We start from the raw sequence: 19,783 nt of genomic DNA, 5'->3' as shown, positions 1-19,783 counted from the left end.
TCCCGTCTGCCTGGGGGACCCCTGCCTACCCTCACTCTCCTCCTAAGTCTCCTGGCCCTAGTGGAAGCCAGTTAGGCTCAGAGAGGTATAGCCTCCCTTGCCTTTGCTGCTTATGGTCTCCTTTCCTATGAAATGAACAAGGACATGAAGCAGAGGCAAAGGACTCCTTGCCCTCCATTGTAAAAGTCCATCTCTTGGCCCATTTACATATATCTGTTCTAAGAACTCTGAACAGGAACCCCATCATCATCTAGAATTCACCCCCTAAAGGGGCTGCCCATGCTCTGTCCATGCCCCAATGTCTATGCCAGGTCTGTGGAGAACCCTCCAGAGCCAGGGGAGAGCCAGGAGCAGGGCATTGCTCCCAGAGAGAATCCTTTTAGCTGCTTGTCCCCGTCTCATGCCTGAACTCCTACCACAATTCCTGCTGAGTTAATTGAATCAAGTGCTTGGAAATTAAATCCAATTGAAGACATTAAATGTGCTGGGGTCACTTTAGCTGAAGCTTTCAGTCTCAGCAGGTCACTCCTCCAGAGGAGCAGTTGGGCAGGCAAGAGGATCACATGGGACATTGCCACCACATCATCCAGACCCACCAGACACTGTTCCCCGCCCCCCCCCCCCCCCGCCTTCCTTCTGGCGGGTTGGGGGCTCTTGTTCTAGTAGTCCAGTGAAGAGCCTGGGGAAGGTCAGACAAGTAGGCTCAGTCACTCAATAGCCATTCCTGGGAGAGCTGGAGGCAGCCCAGCTCAGTGATAGCCCTTGGCTTCAGAAAAGGAGCTAATCCAGGGGAAGGGGGCCTCATAACAAAAGCATTTCTTACCACTCTGTATCCTCACCTGGATCCCCCACACCATTCAGTGACTCCCCAAATCTTCTGGAAAACAGAAGGAATCTAGGACAGGGCAGGTCACAAGAGAGAAGGGCAGGAAAGTTGAAAGGGAAAAAGGAACAAAAGAATGAAGTCTTGAAAAACACCTGGTTCACTCTTTTCCTTTTCTTCCTGGTGGGCCAATGGGGGTCATTAGATCAGGGAAGAAGGTACCATCAGAGTGAATGTAGCCCAGAGACGGATCTTGCAGTGGCTGAGAGTTGGAGTCTTTCTGAGAGAAGAGAAAACTGTAGTCCACTGGCCTGAGATGAGCCTGTTAGAGGCTGGGCTGATCGTTGCTCTGCATCCCTAACCCCCTCCTAGCAGGGTGGGCACTGGCGGGGAGCCACAGAGACCCGTACATGGGAGGAGAACAATAGAGAAGATAGGGGTTGACATGGAGACTGACCTGAACAGGACACACAGACTTACCCTGGCTGGTGCTGATGGTGGGAGAAGGAGTGCCTAAGAGTTGGGGTGGGGGGGCACGGTTTCCTCACAGTGGGTCTTTTCTGGCCCTGCTCCCTCCTCCACCGCCAGGACCCATGGCTTCAGGTTTAGGGGGTAGTGTTGCTGGAGAACCAGTCTCCCTCCCCGCACTTCCCAGCTCACCCTTTCACCGGGTTCCTCCCCCGAGCTGCAAAGAGGAGGGGGCGGGGGGTAGGGGGAGCCAATCCCGGCAGCGCCAAAGGGGGGAGGCGGCGGTGACAGCCGCGGGGAGGGGGCGGGAGGAGAGAGGCGGCTTGGCTCTGGCTCCGTGCTTAGCTCCGCTCTGCCTCCGGCTCTGCGCTCACCTACTGCCCAAGCCTCCGGCTTCTGCCCCAGGACCCCCGGCGGGACCCCAGTCCATCCCAGACTCAGCCCCGGCTCAGACAGCGTGCAACGCCGCCAGGGGGCGCCGTGTGAGCGCCCTATCTTGGCCACCCGGCGCCCCCTCCCACGGCCCAGGCGGGACGGGACGGGGGCGCCGGGGGCCATGCGGGGCCAAGGCCGAAAGGAGAGTTTGTCCGATTCCCGAGACCTGGACGGATCCTATGACCAGCTCACAGGTGAGTCAGGGGCTCAAGGGTCGCGGGAGGGAGTGTAGATTCCATCCCCGCAGACCCTTAAGCCTATCTGACCCTGGCCAGGCCCTTACTCACACTCTACCCTATTCCCAGGCCCCCTCCAGGCTGTTCCGGGCGGCAGGACACCGGGGTGCAAAGCCTTGGGTCCCGTGGGGGGTGGGGGAGACAGGCGCGCAGGTGGGGAGAGGCAGCAGGTGTGGGCGTGTGTGACACAAAGCTAGGAGAGTGTCTGGAGTGGGAGGTGTTACGTGCGTGAGCGCCTGTCATTCTTTGTGTGTGTCTGTGTGTATATGTGTGTGCGCCTCCCTCAGCCGGTTGCCATGTGCCCTAGGCTTGGTGATAGGGTGAGTGTGATTTTGTTGGCTGTGCAACTGTATGATCTTGTCAGATGTTTGAGGTTGTGTAGGACTCTGTTGTACTAATGAAGTTGTTTTGACCATGTGTCTCTGTTGTATGTGCAACTCTGTGCTTTGAGTGTGTGATTCTGTATGCGGTGGCATGTGACAATCCGAATGTGTCAGGGCTTCACTTTATGGGGGTATGTGTCTTTGTAAGACTTTAATGACTGTGGCCCTCCTGGGGCAAGCATTTGTTAAAGCAGATTGTATTGTTTTGTGATTGTGAGACTATGCAGATTATATTGGCGGTTCATGCTGATTGTGTACTTTCATGTGGCAAGGTCTGCAGGGGGTTCTGTGAGTGTCTGTGACTCGTCTTACCCTTGCTTCCTCTCTGGTTTCCTGGTGTAGAAGGGGGCCTTTACCGCACACCACTGCTTCCCTATGTTTTCCACAAATAGCCCAGGTAGACTCAAGGAGGGACTCTAGTGTCTGCCCAGCCTGGCTCCCTGAACAGCACCAGCACCTGGCCCTTATGGGGAGGCTTTGGTTAGTGTTTGGGTCGTTGCCCCCTGCCCCCAAGAAAGTACTGAGATATCATTCTTTCAACTGAAGCTCCTTTAACCCTCAACAACCCTCTCAGAACTTCATCCAATCTGAAGGAAAACATTCCCTCTTGCTTCCCCTCCAGACCCAGAGATAGAAGCTCTTGGCCTGGAAGGTGCCGTGTGACCTTCCCAAACTACTTTGCTGCCCAGGCGTGCTCTGTCTCCCACAGTATGGAGTACATCTGCGCCCTCACATATTCCTGGGTTTGGTAGGCAGACCTACGTGTTTGTGTGGGTGACTGTGTCACCTTGTATACATTTCCATGTGTGTTTTCTGTCTCATTGTGCAGCCTGCCCAGGAACTCCAACAATGAATGGGCGGAGGGAAACTCTCTCCTGTCTCTGAAACAAGTTGGGCAGGTGGGGGGAGCCCATGATCCTTGTCTGTCCTGAGGGGAGTGAGGTTAAGTCTCTAGGATGGGGAAGAGAACTAGGATCTAACTGAGATGCTTGAGAAAGGGTATCCCCTACTCATTGACCCTGGGAAAGTCCTAGTTCCTATGCCGAGACTCCCAGAAGGGAGAGCCCTTTGGCTCAAGCAGGCCCCAGATGTGACCTAGATGTGGTTCAAACTGTGATGGAATCCAAAGGTCCAGCTCTGCCTTGACCTGTGTTCTCACCAACCCAGGATCCTTGGGAGTTTAAGGCCCCAAGGCACTCATGAGCACCACATTAGTCAGTGTTTGCTTCCTGCTTTAATTGATTCTCCCCTTTAGTGGAACCATCCCCTCCCCACTTGGCTATTTGAAAGAGAGACTGGGTGAAGGTGGGGAAGTACTTGTGTTGCAAGGTGCAGGAATGAGCTTTCTATTACTTTTGCTCTCTGGGTCTCACTTTTCTCATCTCTAAAATGGAGAATACTACGTCTTGCCTGTCTGCCTCCCAAGGGAAATAGGTCAAATGTTGACAAGTGTCAGGAATGGTGTTCATCATCAGCATCCCCACTGTAGATAGCTCCACACACGACTTGGAAAGTAGAAATAGCACTACCAGGAGCTCTCCTTTCGAAGGAGGGCTTATCTTACAGCAGGAGACAATTGTGGTTGGGACTCCCCCTGATAAGGCGATAAGGTGCTGGGTGCCTGGAGACGTCGGAGTTGAAGCCCGAAGGGGAGTCGTTGTCCGAGGTGCTGAAGAGCCTTCTGGACGGATGTACTGCCATGCCTTCCTAGTTCCCAAAGTTCCTTCCCTGTGCAGGCGGGATTCCTGGGATGGACATGGGGGTGGTCTTTGGCTTCCGTCATTCTGGTCCATTAGATTGACAGGGAGGGAGTCCTTAAGTCATCAAGGCATCCTGGGTATACACCCGATCATTTTCCTCCCCCACTCCTCCAGACTCAAAGCTGGGGGAGATTTTTTTTTTTTTATGGTGGGGGGTGGGGAGAATCTGAGCCCCACCCCGCCCAGATCTACCCCCTCTGGTCTTCCAAGCCTGGTAGGGCTACTTGGAAGTATGGCGTGGTGGGAAAAAGCAGCAATCAGTGGCAGTCCTGTCCAAGCCGGAAGCTGGGGGAAGATGAGGAGAGAGTTGGGATCTGGCTGGCCAAGGCCTGAACTCGGGTCCCTCTGCTCGTAAATATCGTTTCCCCAGTCTAGGGCGCCCCCATGTGGTCTTAGAGCAGCCATGCTTACGGAGCTGATTCCAAATGGGGATGTCGCCTCCAAATCAAGGGGCAAAATTTGCATGGAGTTTGGAGGTGACTCTCGCCTAAATCATAAATGTAGGATTTTTAGCCAAAAATACAGGATCCCGGTCGGAGGAGTGGAACTATGTCTCTCCTGTAGGCTGTCCCGGCAGTTTGAAGCCGTCAGTGGGTCCTGAAAGGGTTTACTTTGGGTACAGCCTGATAGGAGTCCTGGAAAGGGTCGGGGCTGGGACTGAGGGGAGGAGAGCTTTTCCTTCATGCATTTGGCTGGCAGTCAGCATATGATGGGAGAATGTGAACCCACTGGAGCAAGACAGAGGGACACAAAACCGAAAGTTATGAGAGAAAGGGATTTGGAACAGCCTCTTTTGCCACCCCACTACAATGTGCAGCTCCTCCTCCTTCCTCTTGCTCTCTCCCATTGGTTTAGGAAGTATGGAAGTGTGGGACGTTGCCATGACGACTATGTCCTCTTACCCCCCATGGCTTCTCCATGCCAAATTGGGAGGAGGAGGTGTGCGACAGGCAGAGAAGGAAGGGCTGCAGCGGGGCAATAAAGAGTAAGGTTCATTATCCCCTCCGCCAGCTCCTTTTTCACAACCCGTAGGTGCCTCCCCTCCCCACTAGAAATCCAGAAAACATTCCCAAAGAAGGCTGTGAGAGAGTCCGTCCTCCCCTCCCCCACCCCGCCCAGTCTAGGAACTTTGAGGACGGGTGCTTCAGATGACGGGGCCAGGGTACGTTTTCTCCCTTGCAGCCCAGAGGAGAGAGCGAGCGGAAGATTCTGGTCCTGCCCGTCCGGCCCTCCCGCGCCGCCCATGCAGGGCCCACTGGAGTGGGGGCGGAGACCCGACCTCCCCGGGCCTTGGGGGCGGAGCTTCGCCAGTGTGCTCTCAGCAGAACCATGAACCGATGCCCCCGCAGGTGCCGGAGCCCATTAGGGCAGGCAGCGAGATCCCTCTACCAGCTGGTGACTGGGTCGCTGTCGCCAGGTATGAGGAAGGGAGGAAGGGAGGAAGGGGCTGGACCCTTCAAAAAGTGAGTGAGGTGGGATAAGAACCTTACAGAGGTGGGGAGGGGAAGGGCCCCTCACAGAGATGGAGGGAGCAGGATCCCTCAAAGGAAAGGGTTTAAAGGGCAAGCTCCCTGACAGAGTGGAACTGGGGATAGGGTTTCTTATAGTGAAGGTGGAGGATAGGGGTCTTCAAAGAGGAGAGGATAGGGGGCATCATGGTCCCTCAAATGGTGGAGGAGGAGGCAGGGCTTCTCACTGAGGATAGAGGAGGGGGCCTTAAGCAGGTGGATGTAAGGGGCAAGGCCCCTTGCAAAAATAAGAGGAGGAAGCTTGCAGCAGAACAGGGAAAAGGCACAACCCTTTACTAAATTGCTTAGTTTAATGGGATCTTAAGATGCTTGGGGTCAGTGTCCAGAAGGGAAAAGTCCTGAGGTGGGACAGGACCAACATAAACTCAGCTAGTGAGTTCATGAATGATGGGATGAATAGACTTGCGTGGCATAAGGATTCTATGTCACCATTTTGTCTATCTCTGGGAGTCTGTACGAACAGGGTTATACATCACTCAGGTTGTAATCACTGGGTCTGTGCATCCTCGGGGTTGCCTATCTTTGGGATTCTGTGACACTGAAACTGCATGTACCTGGGGTTCTATGCTTTAGAGTTGGGTTGAGGGTTCCTGAGTCACACTGAGTTGTGTAGTCTTCACAAGATTGTACCTTGGTGTGGGATGTGTCGAATTTATGACATGTGGATTGTGGATATCATATCATGGTACTTCTGAAATTTACGCACACCTCCGCCTGGGTTGACTCAGGGCAGCCTGGGCAAGGCCCACAGAACCTAGCATCACCTCTCCACCCGGCCTGGAGAGACCAAAACCACCTAGCCCCGTGGCATTCTGGGATCTGTAGTTCTCTGGCTCTCTCCGTGGTAACCTCTTGAGCCTCTGGAGGCCTCTCCTTGCCATGTGTCCCCAGAAGGAGGGGAGTTGGGGCTGAGCTAGAGCCATGCTTGGCAGTCTCTTGGGGAGCATGCGTCCCTCAAGCCCCCTGCTTGGACCTGTCTCCAGTGACAGATGGCTGGAGCCCGGCAGGGCTAGCTCTCAATCATAACAGGAATGACTTCCAGGCCCCAAAATAGCCCCAAAGCCTAGGGAGTTCATTAATCACCTAATGCAGCTGGGGGCTGCCGTGTCTTCTGGCCTGGCTGGGGATGGAATGGGGCTGGGGAGCTGAGAGAAGAGCTCTGGGGTCTTCACTGGCTGGGGTCTTCACTGAGGGGTCAAGGACTGATGAAAGTGGTACAGCTACATAGGGTGGGTCCCCTCATAAGGCAGTATTATTCCAGGTTTGAACTGTGAGAGATAAACAACTAAATGTTAGGAGTATCTCTGCAGTGAGATTTGAGGGGCCGAAGGAGGGCCCACCTAATGCTTCAAGATAGTGTTCCCTTGAGCCCTCACTCTGCCTGAAGTGCTTCCATTAAGACTTCATTCCCTTGGGTGAAGAGCTAAGTGACACAGGGATGCTTAAGGACAGATCTGGGCAAGTTTCTCTTTGGGCCCTAGGACTTGAAAGGTCTCTCAGTGGGGAGGAAGGAGAGTCTGGAAAACAACTCACTCTTTCACTTACAGACCTTCCCACCAGGGCCCTGGTTGATTAAGAACCCCGAGTCCCTGTGAGGCTGGGTCAAGATCTCTGAATGTTGAGGGTGAGGGTGAGAGACAGAAGAGGAGGGTCCAGGGACAGGGCAACAGCCTACAAGGCTGTCAATCTATCTGTGAATCAGCAGCAGAGAACCAGAAGATGTGACTGTGCTGCCTCTTTCATTCCAGATAGTCTGGCTTGGCGTTCAAGGCTCTATGGAATCTGAGCCATTTTGGTCTTATCACTTACGGCTCTCCCAACACAAACTAAGCTACAGTCATCCAAGGTTCCTTGACCCCACACACATTGGAAGGACAGGCTGGCAGATCTTTGGTCCTGGTTTAAGTCTTGATCCATCCTTCTCCATCTGTGCTATCTTGGGAAAATCACTTCCCTGAGCCTCAATTCTTTCGTCTGCAAAATTGGTATACTACTACTCACTCTGACCATGTCAGCTGTAAACACAGGAGTAATAGACCCTACCTCTCAGGTTTATTATGAGGACTAAGTGAGATGATATATGTAAAGTGTCCAGGACACAAAATGTGCTCAATAAATGTGGACCCCTTTGTTAAGGGACACTGTTGACATTTAGCCATCTTTTAAGAACCAGCTCAAGAAATACCCTCTCCAAGTTTTCCCTGGCCTCCCAGTTAGAGAGCTTTTACAGTTAAATGAGCTTTTATAGCTCATTTCATGGCCTGCACAGAACAGTTCCTACCACATAGTAGGCACATAACAAATATTTTTTGAATGAATAGAAGCCTTATAGTTCTCTCAGTGGGCTGTCTCTCCCTACCCAATGGAAGCCAGAACCCTGTTTAGTTCACCTTTGTTCCACAGAGCCTGGCATTCAGTTTATATAAGTCCAATTTTTAAACATCTTTGCCCTTTAGGAGCTTGGAATCTAGTTGAGGAAACAGGACTGATCCAGAAAGATCTGGGTTCAAATATGCATCCTCTCATCTTAGCTAGGTGACCTCAAGCAAGTCTCTTTATCTCTATGGCCCTCGTTTACCTCATCAGTGAAATGGGCACAATACTATTCAGTCTACCTACCTCATAAGGTTGTCATGAGAAGCCATCAGGATAACAATGTTTGTGGAAATGCTTTGTTAATTAAGAGTTATAGAAATGTAAGGGGGAAGATGTTATGTTATTAATAATGTGCAAACACTTCACAGTTACTCTGTGCCAGGAGTTATTCTAACAGCTTTCCATGTATTAATTCATTTACTCCTCCCAGCAACCATATGAGGTGGCAAACAGGCACACAGAGGTTAAGAACTTGCCCAGTTAATGGCAACTGACAAAACCAGGATTTGAATCCAGGGAATCTGGCCCTCTGGCCCACACTATTCCCTACCATGCTATGCTGCCTCCTTTTACTATTCCCACTTAATAACATTACAGAATTCAGTGCTAAGTTTTGAAGGCCCAACATTGAGTTCACTAGAAATTCAGGTAGTTGGGAGCCTGCTGAGGACTGGAGGTCCTGTCAGGTAAGAACTAGAGAACAGAAGGAGAACAGAAAGGAAGGCATTCATAGCAGGAGCAAAGGCACAGAGATAGCACCGAGTTTGACGTGTTTGGGGGACAGTGAGGAGGCCAAAGTGGCTGGAAAGAAAGGAATCTGCTGATGAGGGTAGGGGGAATTAAATGCCAGGTATGGAATTTGGACAGTGATAGGGAGATATTTGCTGGTTGCATCTGTAAATCTGTAACCTCTAAGGAGTGAGAAGCCAAAAACAGTCCCTAGATTGACTTCTTCCTGGAGGAGGGTGGAGGGGCAAGCAGAGGACCAAGCCAGCCTGTGGCATACCCTTCTTCCCATGCTTTCCACACTTTCCACAGATGTTGTGGGGTGGGGGATGATGAAGGGGTAAAATAAGGTATGAGATGGACGCCTGACCCCCAGTGGTGGCCATGTAGAACTGCAGATCAGTGAACTTCAAATGAAGTCGTAGGGACAGTCCCATCCGGACTTTCACCCCACCGCTGGAGGTGAGACACACTCACCCCAGAGCTGGACAAGGGAGAGGGCTCCCTCTGGGGTCAGTCCCCCTAAACTGGGCCTCCTGAGTGGGCAAGCTGGCTAAGAAGGGAGCCAGTGTAGTGTGACGATTTAGAGCACAGGCTCAGCGTCAAACTGGGTTAAAACTGAGGCTCTGACTCTTACTGATCTTGGTGATTTTCTTAACTTCCTTTTGCCTTAGTCTTACCAGCTGTAATGTGGAGGTAACGATACTTCCTTCATAGGTTTATTATGAAAATTAAATGTGATCATGTCTGGGGGCACCTGTAGGGCTCAGTTGGAAGAACATGTGACCCTTGGTCTCGGGGTTGTAGGTTCGAGCCCCACGTTGGGTGTAGGGATTAGTTAAAAAATAAAATCTTAGAGGCACCTGGGTGGCTCAGTCATTAAGCATCTGCCTTTGGCTCAGGTCATGATCCCAGGGTCCTGGGGTCGAGCCCCACGTCGGGCTCCCTGCTCGGCGGAGAGCCTGCTTCTCCCTCTCCCTCTGCCTGCTGCTCTGCCTACTTGTGCTCTCTCTCTGTCAAATAAATAAATAAAATCTTAAATAAATAAATAAATAAAATTTTAAAAAATAAAATCTTTAAAAAAATGTGATAGAAGGGCACGTGATGTAATGCGCATTGGGTGTTATATGCAACTGATGAATCACTAAATTCTACCCCTGAAACTAATAATACACTATATGTTAACTAAATTGAATTTAAATTAAAAATTAAAAAAACCCTGATCATGTCCGTAAGCACACAGCGTGTGTTACCTAACACACAGTGTGTGCTCAGTCAGTGTTTGCCAGCACCGGCCGTAGTTCAGAGGCTCACTGGCTCTGCGAGCCGTCCCCCACCCACCCCTACAAACACGCACACCCACACAGGCACATACACACCACCACCACCACCACCACCACTGACAGAGAGCAGGGAAGATGGGGGAGGGGCTCCGGGAATGCTCCAGGGGGTGAGGGTAGGTGGTTTCCTTGGAGGGTTCAGATTTCCCTCCTCCTCTGGGCTTCTCCATCAGCTCCGTAACAGTTTTCAAGGAGCAGGCAAGGCTTTGGCAGATCCTGGCTGAGAGGAAGGGAGGAGCTCACTCTCTTCTCTCCCAAGGAATTTGAATCTGTGGGGCCCAGAGGTAGCTGCAATAAGTCCTCTCCCCAGGGGGTCATGATAAGGCTAAGCAGCCTTGTTCCTGCCCAGGCTATTGGACCTAATCCTCCTTCCCTTGGGCCTCAGTTTCCCCATCTGTGGCCTGTGGAAAGAGAGTGCTTCCCACCTCACAGTCTCCATGGCAACCACGATCGATGTTGGCGGTGTCCTCCTGGCTGGAGAGGTCACTGCCTTCCCCCGGCTTATATTCTCATACAGCTCCACGCAGATACAATTACACAATCACTGTAGACCCATACTCCTAATATAGGACACATCTGTACTATCAGTCTTCAGACCCACACCCACAGCCCTGCTAAACACGTACCCCTCATACCCTATACACACTCAAATACTCCAGGGCACGCACACACACATACCATGGACAGCCAGGTCACTTACCCATATAGACAAGACACACACCTAATAGACAACACACGATCATGTGTAAACCATGTGTAAACACACATAAGAGGAGAAACACCTACTCTCCCTACAGTCAGACACAGAAATGCACACAAGAAAACACTTATATTCTGCCACATACATCTATTTTTTTTTTAAAGATTTTATTTATTTATTTGAGAGAGAGAATGAGAGAGAGCACATGAGAGGGGGGAGAGTCAGAGGGAGAAGCAGACTCCCTGCCGAGCAGGGAGCCCGATGCGGGACTCGATCCCGGGACTCCAGGATCATGACCTGAGCCGAAGGCAGTCGCTTAACCAACTGAGCCACCCAGGCGCCCCTGCCACATACATCTATTACTTATACATGTGCAGCTCATAGTTTCCCTCATACACACACATACACTGCCCTTCCCTGCCCTCTCCCTCAGCATAGCTCCTCCCTCTGCCCCCTCCCTTTGGCAGAGTAGCCACAAGGTGTCTGGGGGAAGCTATCCTCAGGGACAGAGGCAGGTCACTGCCTTCCTCCTCTGGCCTGGCCTGTTCTGGCCCATATCCTTCTCGCCAAGGGCTCCTGAGATGCCAGTCTGTAGGCTGAACTGGCCCCGTAAAGAGGAAGAGGCCGTGGCTGGGAGGCATGTAGGGCAGAGGCGGGGTGAGGGGGCAGGGGAGGGAGGAGATGCTGGGAGGGAGAGGGGGAGGGAGGCTGCAGGCGGTCCCTACACGGGCTGGGGAGCCTGAGGGGGAGGTGGTGTGAGGAGGGCTGCCAGTGTGTCTGAGCCTCAGCTGGTGGGGGCCATGCCCCAGGCCCACGATGAACCTGGAAGGGCTGGAGATGGTTGCTGTGCTTGTGGTCCTCGCCCTGTTTGTCAAGGTCCTGGAGCAGTTTGGCCTTTTTGAGCCTGTCTCCTTGGAAGGTAACCCAGGTGTCTGGCTGGGTCTGGGCTGCTGACTGGAGGAGCAACCGCCCGCAGCGCTGGGGAGGGCGTCACTCTGCTTTTATGACTGGGGGCAGGGGTAAACATGTTAGTGATGGGACAGGGCTTCTGGGGGAGGTGTGGAGGGGAACAGGACATCTGAGAGAGCTAAAGAGGGAAATTCAAGGAGTGGGACTGGGGGAGGGGCTTCTAGGGGAGGTGAGGAGGGAATCTGGGGGTTGGGTGTCTGAGGGAGGTGAAGAGAGAGGGCCAGGGGCCAGGGTGTTTTGGGGGGGGTGATGAGGGGCACAGCATGGGAGAACTGGGGTATGGAGATGAGGGGTATCTATCGGGGACATGAGGAGAGGTCTGGAAACAGGCAGGGCTATCAGGAGTAGAGGAAGGAGGTTCCAGGGATCCTGAGATTAACACCAGACTTCGGGGGGGTCCCTTTGGGGCCAGGGGCCCACCGTGGCTCTGAAGACGTGTGTGACTTTCCACACTTCCATCCTTGCAGGTGTAGAGATACAGGGGTGTGACCATGTGTTCATCTGTGTGAAAAAGGACAAAGTGTGTGACTGGGTGAGCCTTTGTATGTGACAGGGATGTGATTTAATGTGTCAGAAGGAAAGGGTATGTGGCTTTGTGAGATGGTGAATATGACTGCCTGAGGGGGACAGGTTGTGTGGCTGGGCCCCTTTGGGTACTGGATTGTGTGTGTGGCTGTTCCCAGAGTTCCCTGAGGAAATACCAGCTCCATACTCAAGGCTTGGGATGGGGGTGGGTTCAGGAGGGACACAAGTGGGAACACTGTGAATGAGACATTTATAGATCAGCTCTGGCAGGAGGGTGAGGGGTAGAACAGATCAGGGACCTTGCTTCCCAGGCCCCCTTGCCCTCCCAGTTTGTCTCAGGATCTCCAGGTCCTGGGCATTGGAAATGAGAAATCACTTCTCCACATCACCCCAAAGTTGAGTGGAGAGAGTGATATTGGAGATACAGAGGGGAGCATGTTCTGCCTCCCCTGAGAGATTTGGCCTCTCCTTCCTCTTCACACCAAGAACTGTGCAGCTCCATAGCACAGCTATTCTCTAGTTCCACCAGGGACAGGAAAATAGGCAAGAACGGTGATAGGAGGGTTATAGGGTAGACACCGGGGAGAACTGAAAGTGGCTCTGGAGACAAGATGAAGGGCCAATGAATTGCCTGCTCTAGGGTTCAGTAAGAGCAGGAAACCCCCAACTTACCTTCCATCCTCTGCTGCATTTATCAGAGTGGGGTGGGTAGCAGGTTGGTCCTAGATGAACTAGGGTTCATCCAATCCTGAAACGATGAAGTCCATTTGGCTCTGACGTGCCGTGCCATGCCCTTTAGACTGTTTGGTGGGAAAAGGGGTCATCCAGGAAACCCAGGTGTTCTGTAGGCTGAAGGCAGCCCTTTCCCTTCCCACCTTTCAGAGGAGCCTAGAGGAAACGGAGTCCTGGGAGCAGGGAGGGGACCAGGGAAGGGGGGGAAGTGTGAAGACCGGGAGGTTGGGAGAGGCGGCGGTGCCGTCCCCCTCCCCCCGCCCTTCCCAGTCCAGCTGCGACCACACCACCGGAGGCCCCAGACGCAATCCGGCTTCGGGAAACCAGAGTCGGGGCTAATGGAGCCCTGGGCTGGGGGCCAGGCCGCCATCGATCCCCTGCTCGGTCCATGGTCTCCCTCCTACCTCTCCATAGCTCTGCGGGGGGAGGGGAAGAAAGGAAGTATCGGAGGGGGAGGCGTTGACTTTAAGCACTTACCTCCTGGGAGTAGGGCCGGGTCCTGAAGGGTGGAGCCTGGTGGGGGGGGCGGGGCCTGCGTGGGAGCTGGGATGCCCTAGTAACCTACAACCCAAGGAAGTTGGGCCCCTCCAGGAATGGACTGATCAGCGTGCTAGGGCCCTGTGGACTCTGGTCCTGGAGTCTGGAGGTGGGTGCTGCGGGAGACAGGCACACCAACGCAGAGCCCTCCCTGGGATGCAATTAGAGCTGTAGGACACAGGTGTAAATAAGGGGAAGTGAGGGGAGCTGTGGTCAGTGGCTCTGGATAGCCCCACATTACAAAAAATACTCATCTCCAAGGTCTGTTATTGCTTCAAAGTTTGCTATCATGTCACCTTCAAAAACATGAGAGGGGGCACACTTTTAGGGTGGGTGAGTTAGCTGATGAGGAACTTTGTTCCACTGGTAGGGAGATTCCAGGTGCTCTGGGATGAGGGGTTCTAGGAAGGAAAGGTGGGCAGAACAAACATGGGTTCTGTTGGTGATGTGCAGTCTTAGGTAACTGGGCACCTAAGTCACAATATGATATGGGTATGTGTCGTGGTGACCTTGATATGTGTCATAATGTTATAGGGTCACAGTATATTATAGTGTGCTTAACACACCGTGTCATGATGTCCCATGTGCTTTTGTATGGTTTGATCATGCTGCATGTAAGATGGCCTATGTGGGTCCTCATGTGTGTGTGTCGTTTTTCCTAGGCGACATTTGTATGTTTGTATCAAGGAATTCTATGTCAAAGTGTGTGTGTGCCTGCGTGTGTGTGCATGTGTTGGGCCTGCTTGATTAGGCCATTGGGTTTGAGTGAGTTGCTGGGTATCAAGCTGTCCTTGTATGGCATCCATCACTGTGATTTATCATTCTGTGTGTCACTGTACACGCTTGTCACTGTGTGCGTGAGAGAGAGAGAGAGAGAGACAGAGACAGAGAGGTGTTCCTACCCAGGCAGTCCTTGGGTTGGATGTCACCCTCAGACGTCCAGCTATAGCACCGGAGCCAAGGGCACTGGGTCAGCAGGCACTGAGGCCAGTGCCACCTCCCCTTGGTGGCCTCACTGTCCCCAACTGCGTCCCATTATACAAGATGCCTGAGTGGACTTTTTATGCCTGTGAAACCCACTGGGCTGCCCTCGCCCAGCCCCAGCTATTCTCACCATTCTCTTCCAGTCCTCTCCCAACACCCCTTCCCCTCAGGGTTGATTTGTGATGGTGGGGAGGGGAACGGAGGGATAGTAGAGGTTAATGTGCCTTCCTGGGGTCTTCTCTCTTCCCAGGCCACCCTCCAGGGCCCACTAAAAAAGCGCTGAAGCAGCGGTTCCTCAAGCTGCTGCCTTGCTGCGGGCCCCAGGCCCTGCCCTCAGTCAGTGAAAGCAAGTGCCTCTCCTGTGCTTCCGGGGGCGGGGCCCGTGTGTGTCGGGGTGTGGCCAGTGTGACAGAAGCGGGCCTGCGTGTGTGTGTGCGTGTGCGTGCGCGCGCGTGACCGGTGGGGGTGGGTGGGCGCCGGTAGGTGCCAGTGTGGGGAGGGCCTAGCTTCAGTGCCAGGAGCAAGCGGAATGTGGGGCGTGGCCAGTTTGGGGGCGGGGCCCAAGTGTCTGTGGGCGTCACGGCTCAGCAAAATGAGTGAGCCCCGGTGTTTGGGCGTGGCCAGTGTGGCAGGGCTGAGGCCTGAGACTATGTGGGTACGGCCAATGTGGCCGAGCAAGACCAGTCTGCTGTGAGGTCTGTGCGTGGCTTAGTGTCTGCGACTGTGGCCGCCCGCTTTGTCCTGGGGAATGTTTTGGGCCTGGAGATGCATGTCGTCCCTGCCCTGACTGGATGGATGCAGGTGCCTACGATGGATCCCGTCTTCCTCCAGATGCAGGACACTTGGGTTTTCTAGTCCCAGCCGGGCCCGAGTTGAGGGGCCTCACTTTGTCTCCAGGCCTGTTTCCTCAATTGGGCCTTGCCCTCCCCATAGGATCATACTGAATTTTGCAAGCCACAGAGACCCATTTTGTAGTTATTGGAGAGTGTCATTGTGTTTGATTCCACTGGGTCCCACATGGGGGTAGATTCGGGAAAATGACAGGCGTGAGCCCAAAAGCATGTGGGGGGGGGGTCTGTTTCGTGTGTGTCTGTGCTCGTTCATTATTTGTGCCTCTGCGCGTGGGGCTGGGTGTGTGTGCATTGTAACACGCAGGTCTGTGAGATTTGCTGTTGCGTGTGAGGGGCGAGGTGTGTGTCTGCAGTTGGCCGGGTCTTCCACTTTCTCGGTGACAGTTCGCTCCCTTCAGCATTAGCAGTCCCAGCTTCCCTCCGCCCCCACAGACCCCGCCCGCTGGACCCAGGTGACTTACTGTCCTGGTGGGGGCGGGGACGGGGGCCTTCGGGAGCGTGGGGTGGGGGCACTTGCCTGGGGACTGGATGTTGGGAGCCTGGGGCAGGACTGAGATGGGGCCAAGGGATGAAGCCTTAGCTAAGGTTTACTGGGAGCAGGATAGGGGTGGGGTCTGGATGGGCTTGGCTGGAGCTGGGCGGGGCATGGCTCGAGCATGGCTGGGATAGGCGGGGATTGGCTGGAGAGAAGGATCTGGGCGGGGCAAGTGTGGGGCTGGGCGGACCTGAGTGGGTCAGGGAAGGCCCGGAGCCTGGACCCTCAGACGCTTCCTCTTGAACCTATTCTTTCTACTCCTCCCTTCCCGGGATGAAGATGGGGCTGGGGGCCTTCCCCTTCAACGAGGGCCAAGGGCCCGGGGGCCAGCGATGAGTCGGACCCCTGGCTCCAGGGCCAGGCCTGCCCATGGGCCCAGCCACCTGATAGACCTGGAAGCCGACCAGCGTCTTCTCCTTGCCTTGATATCCTCAGACCGGGGTCCAAGGAACTGGCAGGCTGGTCTCTGGTGTTGGAGATGGGGAGGATGGGTGGGTCGGTGGTTTTGAAGAGGGTTCGTGGAGGCCGGGCCTGAGGCGCGGCTGTTCCCCCCTCCCCACACTGCCCCCCTGCAGACAGCGTGGAGGATGAGTTTGAACTGTCCACGGTGTGTCACCGGCCAGAGGGTCTGGAGCAGCTGCAGGAGCAAACCAAGTTCACACGCAAGGAATTGCAAGTCCTGTACCGGGGCTTCAAGAATGTGAGTGCAAAGCAAGGCCAAACTGGGTGAGGGGCCGGGCCTATCTCGGACTTCTAAGATTGGCCTGGATGCTTGAGGAATATGAGAGGGAAGGGGAGGAGGAGGGACCCCTCTTCCCCAGAGACCAAACTTCTAGCCCGAGGCTCCTGCCAATTTGAGGCAAGGTGGAGCCTGTAGACTGGCCTGCTGGTTAGTTCCATTTTTTTAAACTTGTGCACTGAGAAGTCTTGCTCTCCTTAAAAGAACTGCATGGTGAGCCCCCCGAAGACAGGAAGCTTTTCCTTCTCTGGGAGCCTCTGGCATGGAGTAGGTGGTGGTTAGTAGAAGGGGGTTTTGTTTCTGCACTCCATCTGGTTTCTAACTTTCCTCCTACCTCCCAGGAATGTCCCAGTGGAATTGTCAATGAGGAGAACTTCAAGCAGATTTACTCTCAGTTCTTTCCTCAAGGAGGTGAGAGGACAAGGCCTGAGAGGAAGCAGCTGTCCATCTCTAGGCTGAGTTGGGGAGAGGGTTCTGGAGGGGCTGGGAATGCCAAGTAATAAGAGGGGTTCGGGGAACCCCATAGAAGTAGGAAGTCCTCTCCCGTCTGGAAGCCAAACTTATCTACGCTTATCCTACAGACTCCAGCACATATGCCACTTTTCTCTTCAATGCCTTTGACACCAACCATGATGGCTCTGTCAGTTTTGAGGTGAGCTGGAGGAGGTGGGTCAGGGAGGCCTGCTTCTTGGGGCTTCAGGGCCAGGATCCACAAGCCAAACCCATATTGGGGATTGGGTAAAGGGTATCTGAAAATACAGTTCCCCCTTGTCTCCTTCCCAGGACTTTGTGGCTGGTTTGTCGGTGATTCTTCGGGGAACCATAGACGACAGACTAAACTGGGCCTTCAACTTGTATGACCTTAACAAAGATGGCTGCATCACCAAGGAGGTGTGGAGCAACTGAAGAGTTGGAGAGCTTTTATGTGTGGGGGGAGGTGCATAGGGCCCTAAGGAGGAAAATGTGACCCATGCATGCTTCACCAGCAAGGGGTGAGGTCTGCCCTAGGCTCTAGGCCTCCTGATTTGGAGGCTGGAGGCTCTGAGGAAGGATCCTTTTCTTTCTTGGCCTAACAGGAAATGCTTGATATCATGAAATCCATCTATGACATGATGGGCAAGTATACTTATCCTGCACTCCGAGAGGAGGCCCCAAGGGAGCACGTGGAGAGCTTCTTCCAGGTGCCTGGGACTGGGTAGGCTGGAGGGTCCTGGAGTGAAGGGAAGGAGGCAAGGTCCTGGCAGGGAACTTACCTGAATTCTGCCTGCCTCTCTCCTGTCATCCCTCCTGTTCTCTCTACCTGACTACCTTTTTGCAGAAGATGGACAGGAACAAGGATGGCGTGGTGACCATTGAGGAATTCATTGAGTCTTGCCAAAAGGTACAGACCCCTGCCCTCCACATTTCCATGATCTGGACTCAGGGTCCAATTCAGTGATGTAGGAGAAAGCTCCTTTGGGCAGAGTATCGTCTCCCTAACTTGCCCATACTCCCAACAGGAACTTGTCCTGTTCCTCCACAACTCGGGGAGGCCTGTCCCTTCCCTACTTCAGATCTCTCTGGGTGTCTCCTTCCTTGCCGCCTCTCTCTGTCTCTGAATGTCCCCATTTCAGGTGAATGTCCCTCTCTGTGTCCCTGCTAAGCTCTTTTTTATTTCTCTCTCTCTCTCTCCAATCTGCCTCTCCCCCACCATGGCTACAGGACGAGAACATCATGAGGTCCATGCAGCTCTTTGACAATGTCATCTAGCTCCCCAGGAAAGGGGGTCAGTTGTCCTGGGGGGACTATACTCTAGCCCTAGTCCAGGTGGAACTCACCCTTCTCTTCCCAGGTCTGTCCTCATCCTAGCTGGGCCCTGGGGGCTGTAGGAATCTAAGAGTCTGGGGATTCAGTGGTCCAGATTGCTGGAGCTAAAGGGGCCAGGGCATGGGCAGAGTGTATCTGTGGGGTGTTCCCAACTCCCAACAGCTCCCACCCCCTTCCTGCCTGACACTCAGTGCTGAGGGTACCCCCGCTATAGGAAATAAATGGTCTCCACCGTCCATCCCCACTCTAGAAACTACAACACTAGACAGAATGTCTCCGGCTATGGTGCTTTCCCTATCCCTGACCTCATATGCATTTCCTCTAAGATTTCCTTCTCAGAGAGTCTGTTCTGTCTATGGCACTGACTGGCCTTTCAGACCAGGGCCTTTGAGAGCCTTATAGGAGGAGGGACAAGAATGGAGAGGGAGAAATCTTAGGCCTGAGCCAGGTGGTTAGGTCATAGGTGGCTGGGGTAGAGTGCAGAAAGGCCTGGAGATTGTCAGTGACAGCTCAGGCATGCCAGACTATAGCTCTGAGCTCCATAGGTCTACCACCCCCAGGCTATCAGAATTTGGGTTCCAGGCCCTTCAGAAGACTCTGTCTCCTTCGAAATGCCCCAGAAATTTCCATACTCTCCTCAGTATTCCAGGAGAGCCTGGGATCCTGATGTCTGGCTCATGCCTGGAATTCCTTCCTCTCCTTCCTTCCTGTTTGTGTGGGTGGTGGCAGCAGCAGGGGAATATGGGTGGGAGATGTCCCAGCTGATACCTGCCAAAGTTTCAGGCTACCCTGTCTGAAGGCTACAACTTAAGTTTTTATTTGCCATTTCTTCTAGACTTGGAGGCATGGAGTGAGTCAGGGACCATCCAGTGGATGCCTTAGAAGAAAGGGGAAGGAGGGAGGCAGGCATAGCATCTGAACCCTGTGAGGGGGGGCATTCACTAGAATCTTTGATCTACCCAGGCTCTATTCCAACCCCCCACATAGTCTCCTCAATTCCTACTTAGGGTCTTCTTTTGCTCTATTCAGTCTACCCAGAGATGCCCCCGTACACACCTAGAAGGCAGGGACCACTCTTGCCATGCTGCCACCCTTTAATATACCTGCTCGTTCCATTTAGCTCACCCTCCCAGTCAGTCAGGATCTGAGGGGAAGGGCCCCGAGGGAGCCCCCTTTCCCATCAGAACACTGTTGACTGCTTTGCATTTTTGGCTCCTCTGTATATTTTGTAAAATAAAAAAATACACCAATCCAATAAAACACAATGGCTATGCACAGGCTGCTGTCTCTGCCTTTTTGTCCCTCCTGCTCCACACATACCTCACAACA

At 53.5% G+C, this 19,783-nt stretch overlaps 1 protein-coding gene across 5 annotated transcripts; it reads left to right on the top strand.

Moving 5' to 3' along the window:
* Nucleotides 1-29: 29 nt before the first annotated feature.
* Nucleotides 30-19,729, top strand: KCNIP2 (potassium voltage-gated channel interacting protein 2). Of its 5 annotated transcripts, XM_045878671.3 has the most exons (10): nucleotides 30-1,920; nucleotides 14,774-14,869; nucleotides 15,728-15,826; nucleotides 16,485-16,609; nucleotides 16,990-17,059; nucleotides 17,230-17,300; nucleotides 17,432-17,539; nucleotides 17,725-17,829; nucleotides 17,967-18,029; nucleotides 18,350-19,729. In XM_045878671.3, the coding sequence occupies exons 1-10, from the start codon at nucleotides 1,848-1,850 to the stop codon at nucleotides 18,395-18,397; spliced, it is 858 nt and encodes a 285-aa protein (XP_045734627.1). In that variant the 5' UTR covers nucleotides 30-1,847; the 3' UTR covers nucleotides 18,398-19,729. The 5 variants fall into 5 exon arrangements, with proteins under 5 accessions (XP_045734627.1, XP_064451273.1, XP_064451272.1 ...); XM_064595203.1 differs by lacking the exons at nucleotides 14,774-14,869; nucleotides 15,728-15,826; XM_045878673.3 differs by lacking the exons at nucleotides 30-1,920; nucleotides 14,774-14,869; nucleotides 15,728-15,826 and adding an exon at nucleotides 1,943-5,522.
* The last annotated feature ends 54 nt before the right edge of the window (nucleotides 19,730-19,783 follow it).

Source organism: Mirounga angustirostris, unplaced genomic scaffold (genome assembly GCF_029215605.1).
Source record: "Mirounga angustirostris isolate CCGP_5_RB_7025 unplaced genomic scaffold, mMirAng1.0.hap1 SCAF_6, whole genome shotgun sequence".
Lineage (NCBI taxonomy): Eukaryota > Metazoa > Chordata > Mammalia > Carnivora > Phocidae > Mirounga > Mirounga angustirostris.
This window is presented reverse-complemented; position numbering and strand designations above follow the sequence as displayed.

Bases quoted from the DNA above. Each gene is read 5' to 3' on its own strand.
- KCNIP2 (XM_045878671.3), top strand. From the start codon at position 1,848: ATGCGGGGCCAAGGCCGAAAGGAGAGTTTGTCCGATTCCCGAGACCTG. The intron at 15,827-16,484 runs GTGACTTACTGT...GCCCCCCTGCAG, and splicing joins ACCCCGCCCGCTGGACCCAG to ACAGCGTGGAGGATGAGTTT. The intron at 17,830-17,966 runs GTGCCTGGGACT...ACCTTTTTGCAG, and splicing joins ACGTGGAGAGCTTCTTCCAG to AAGATGGACAGGAACAAGGA.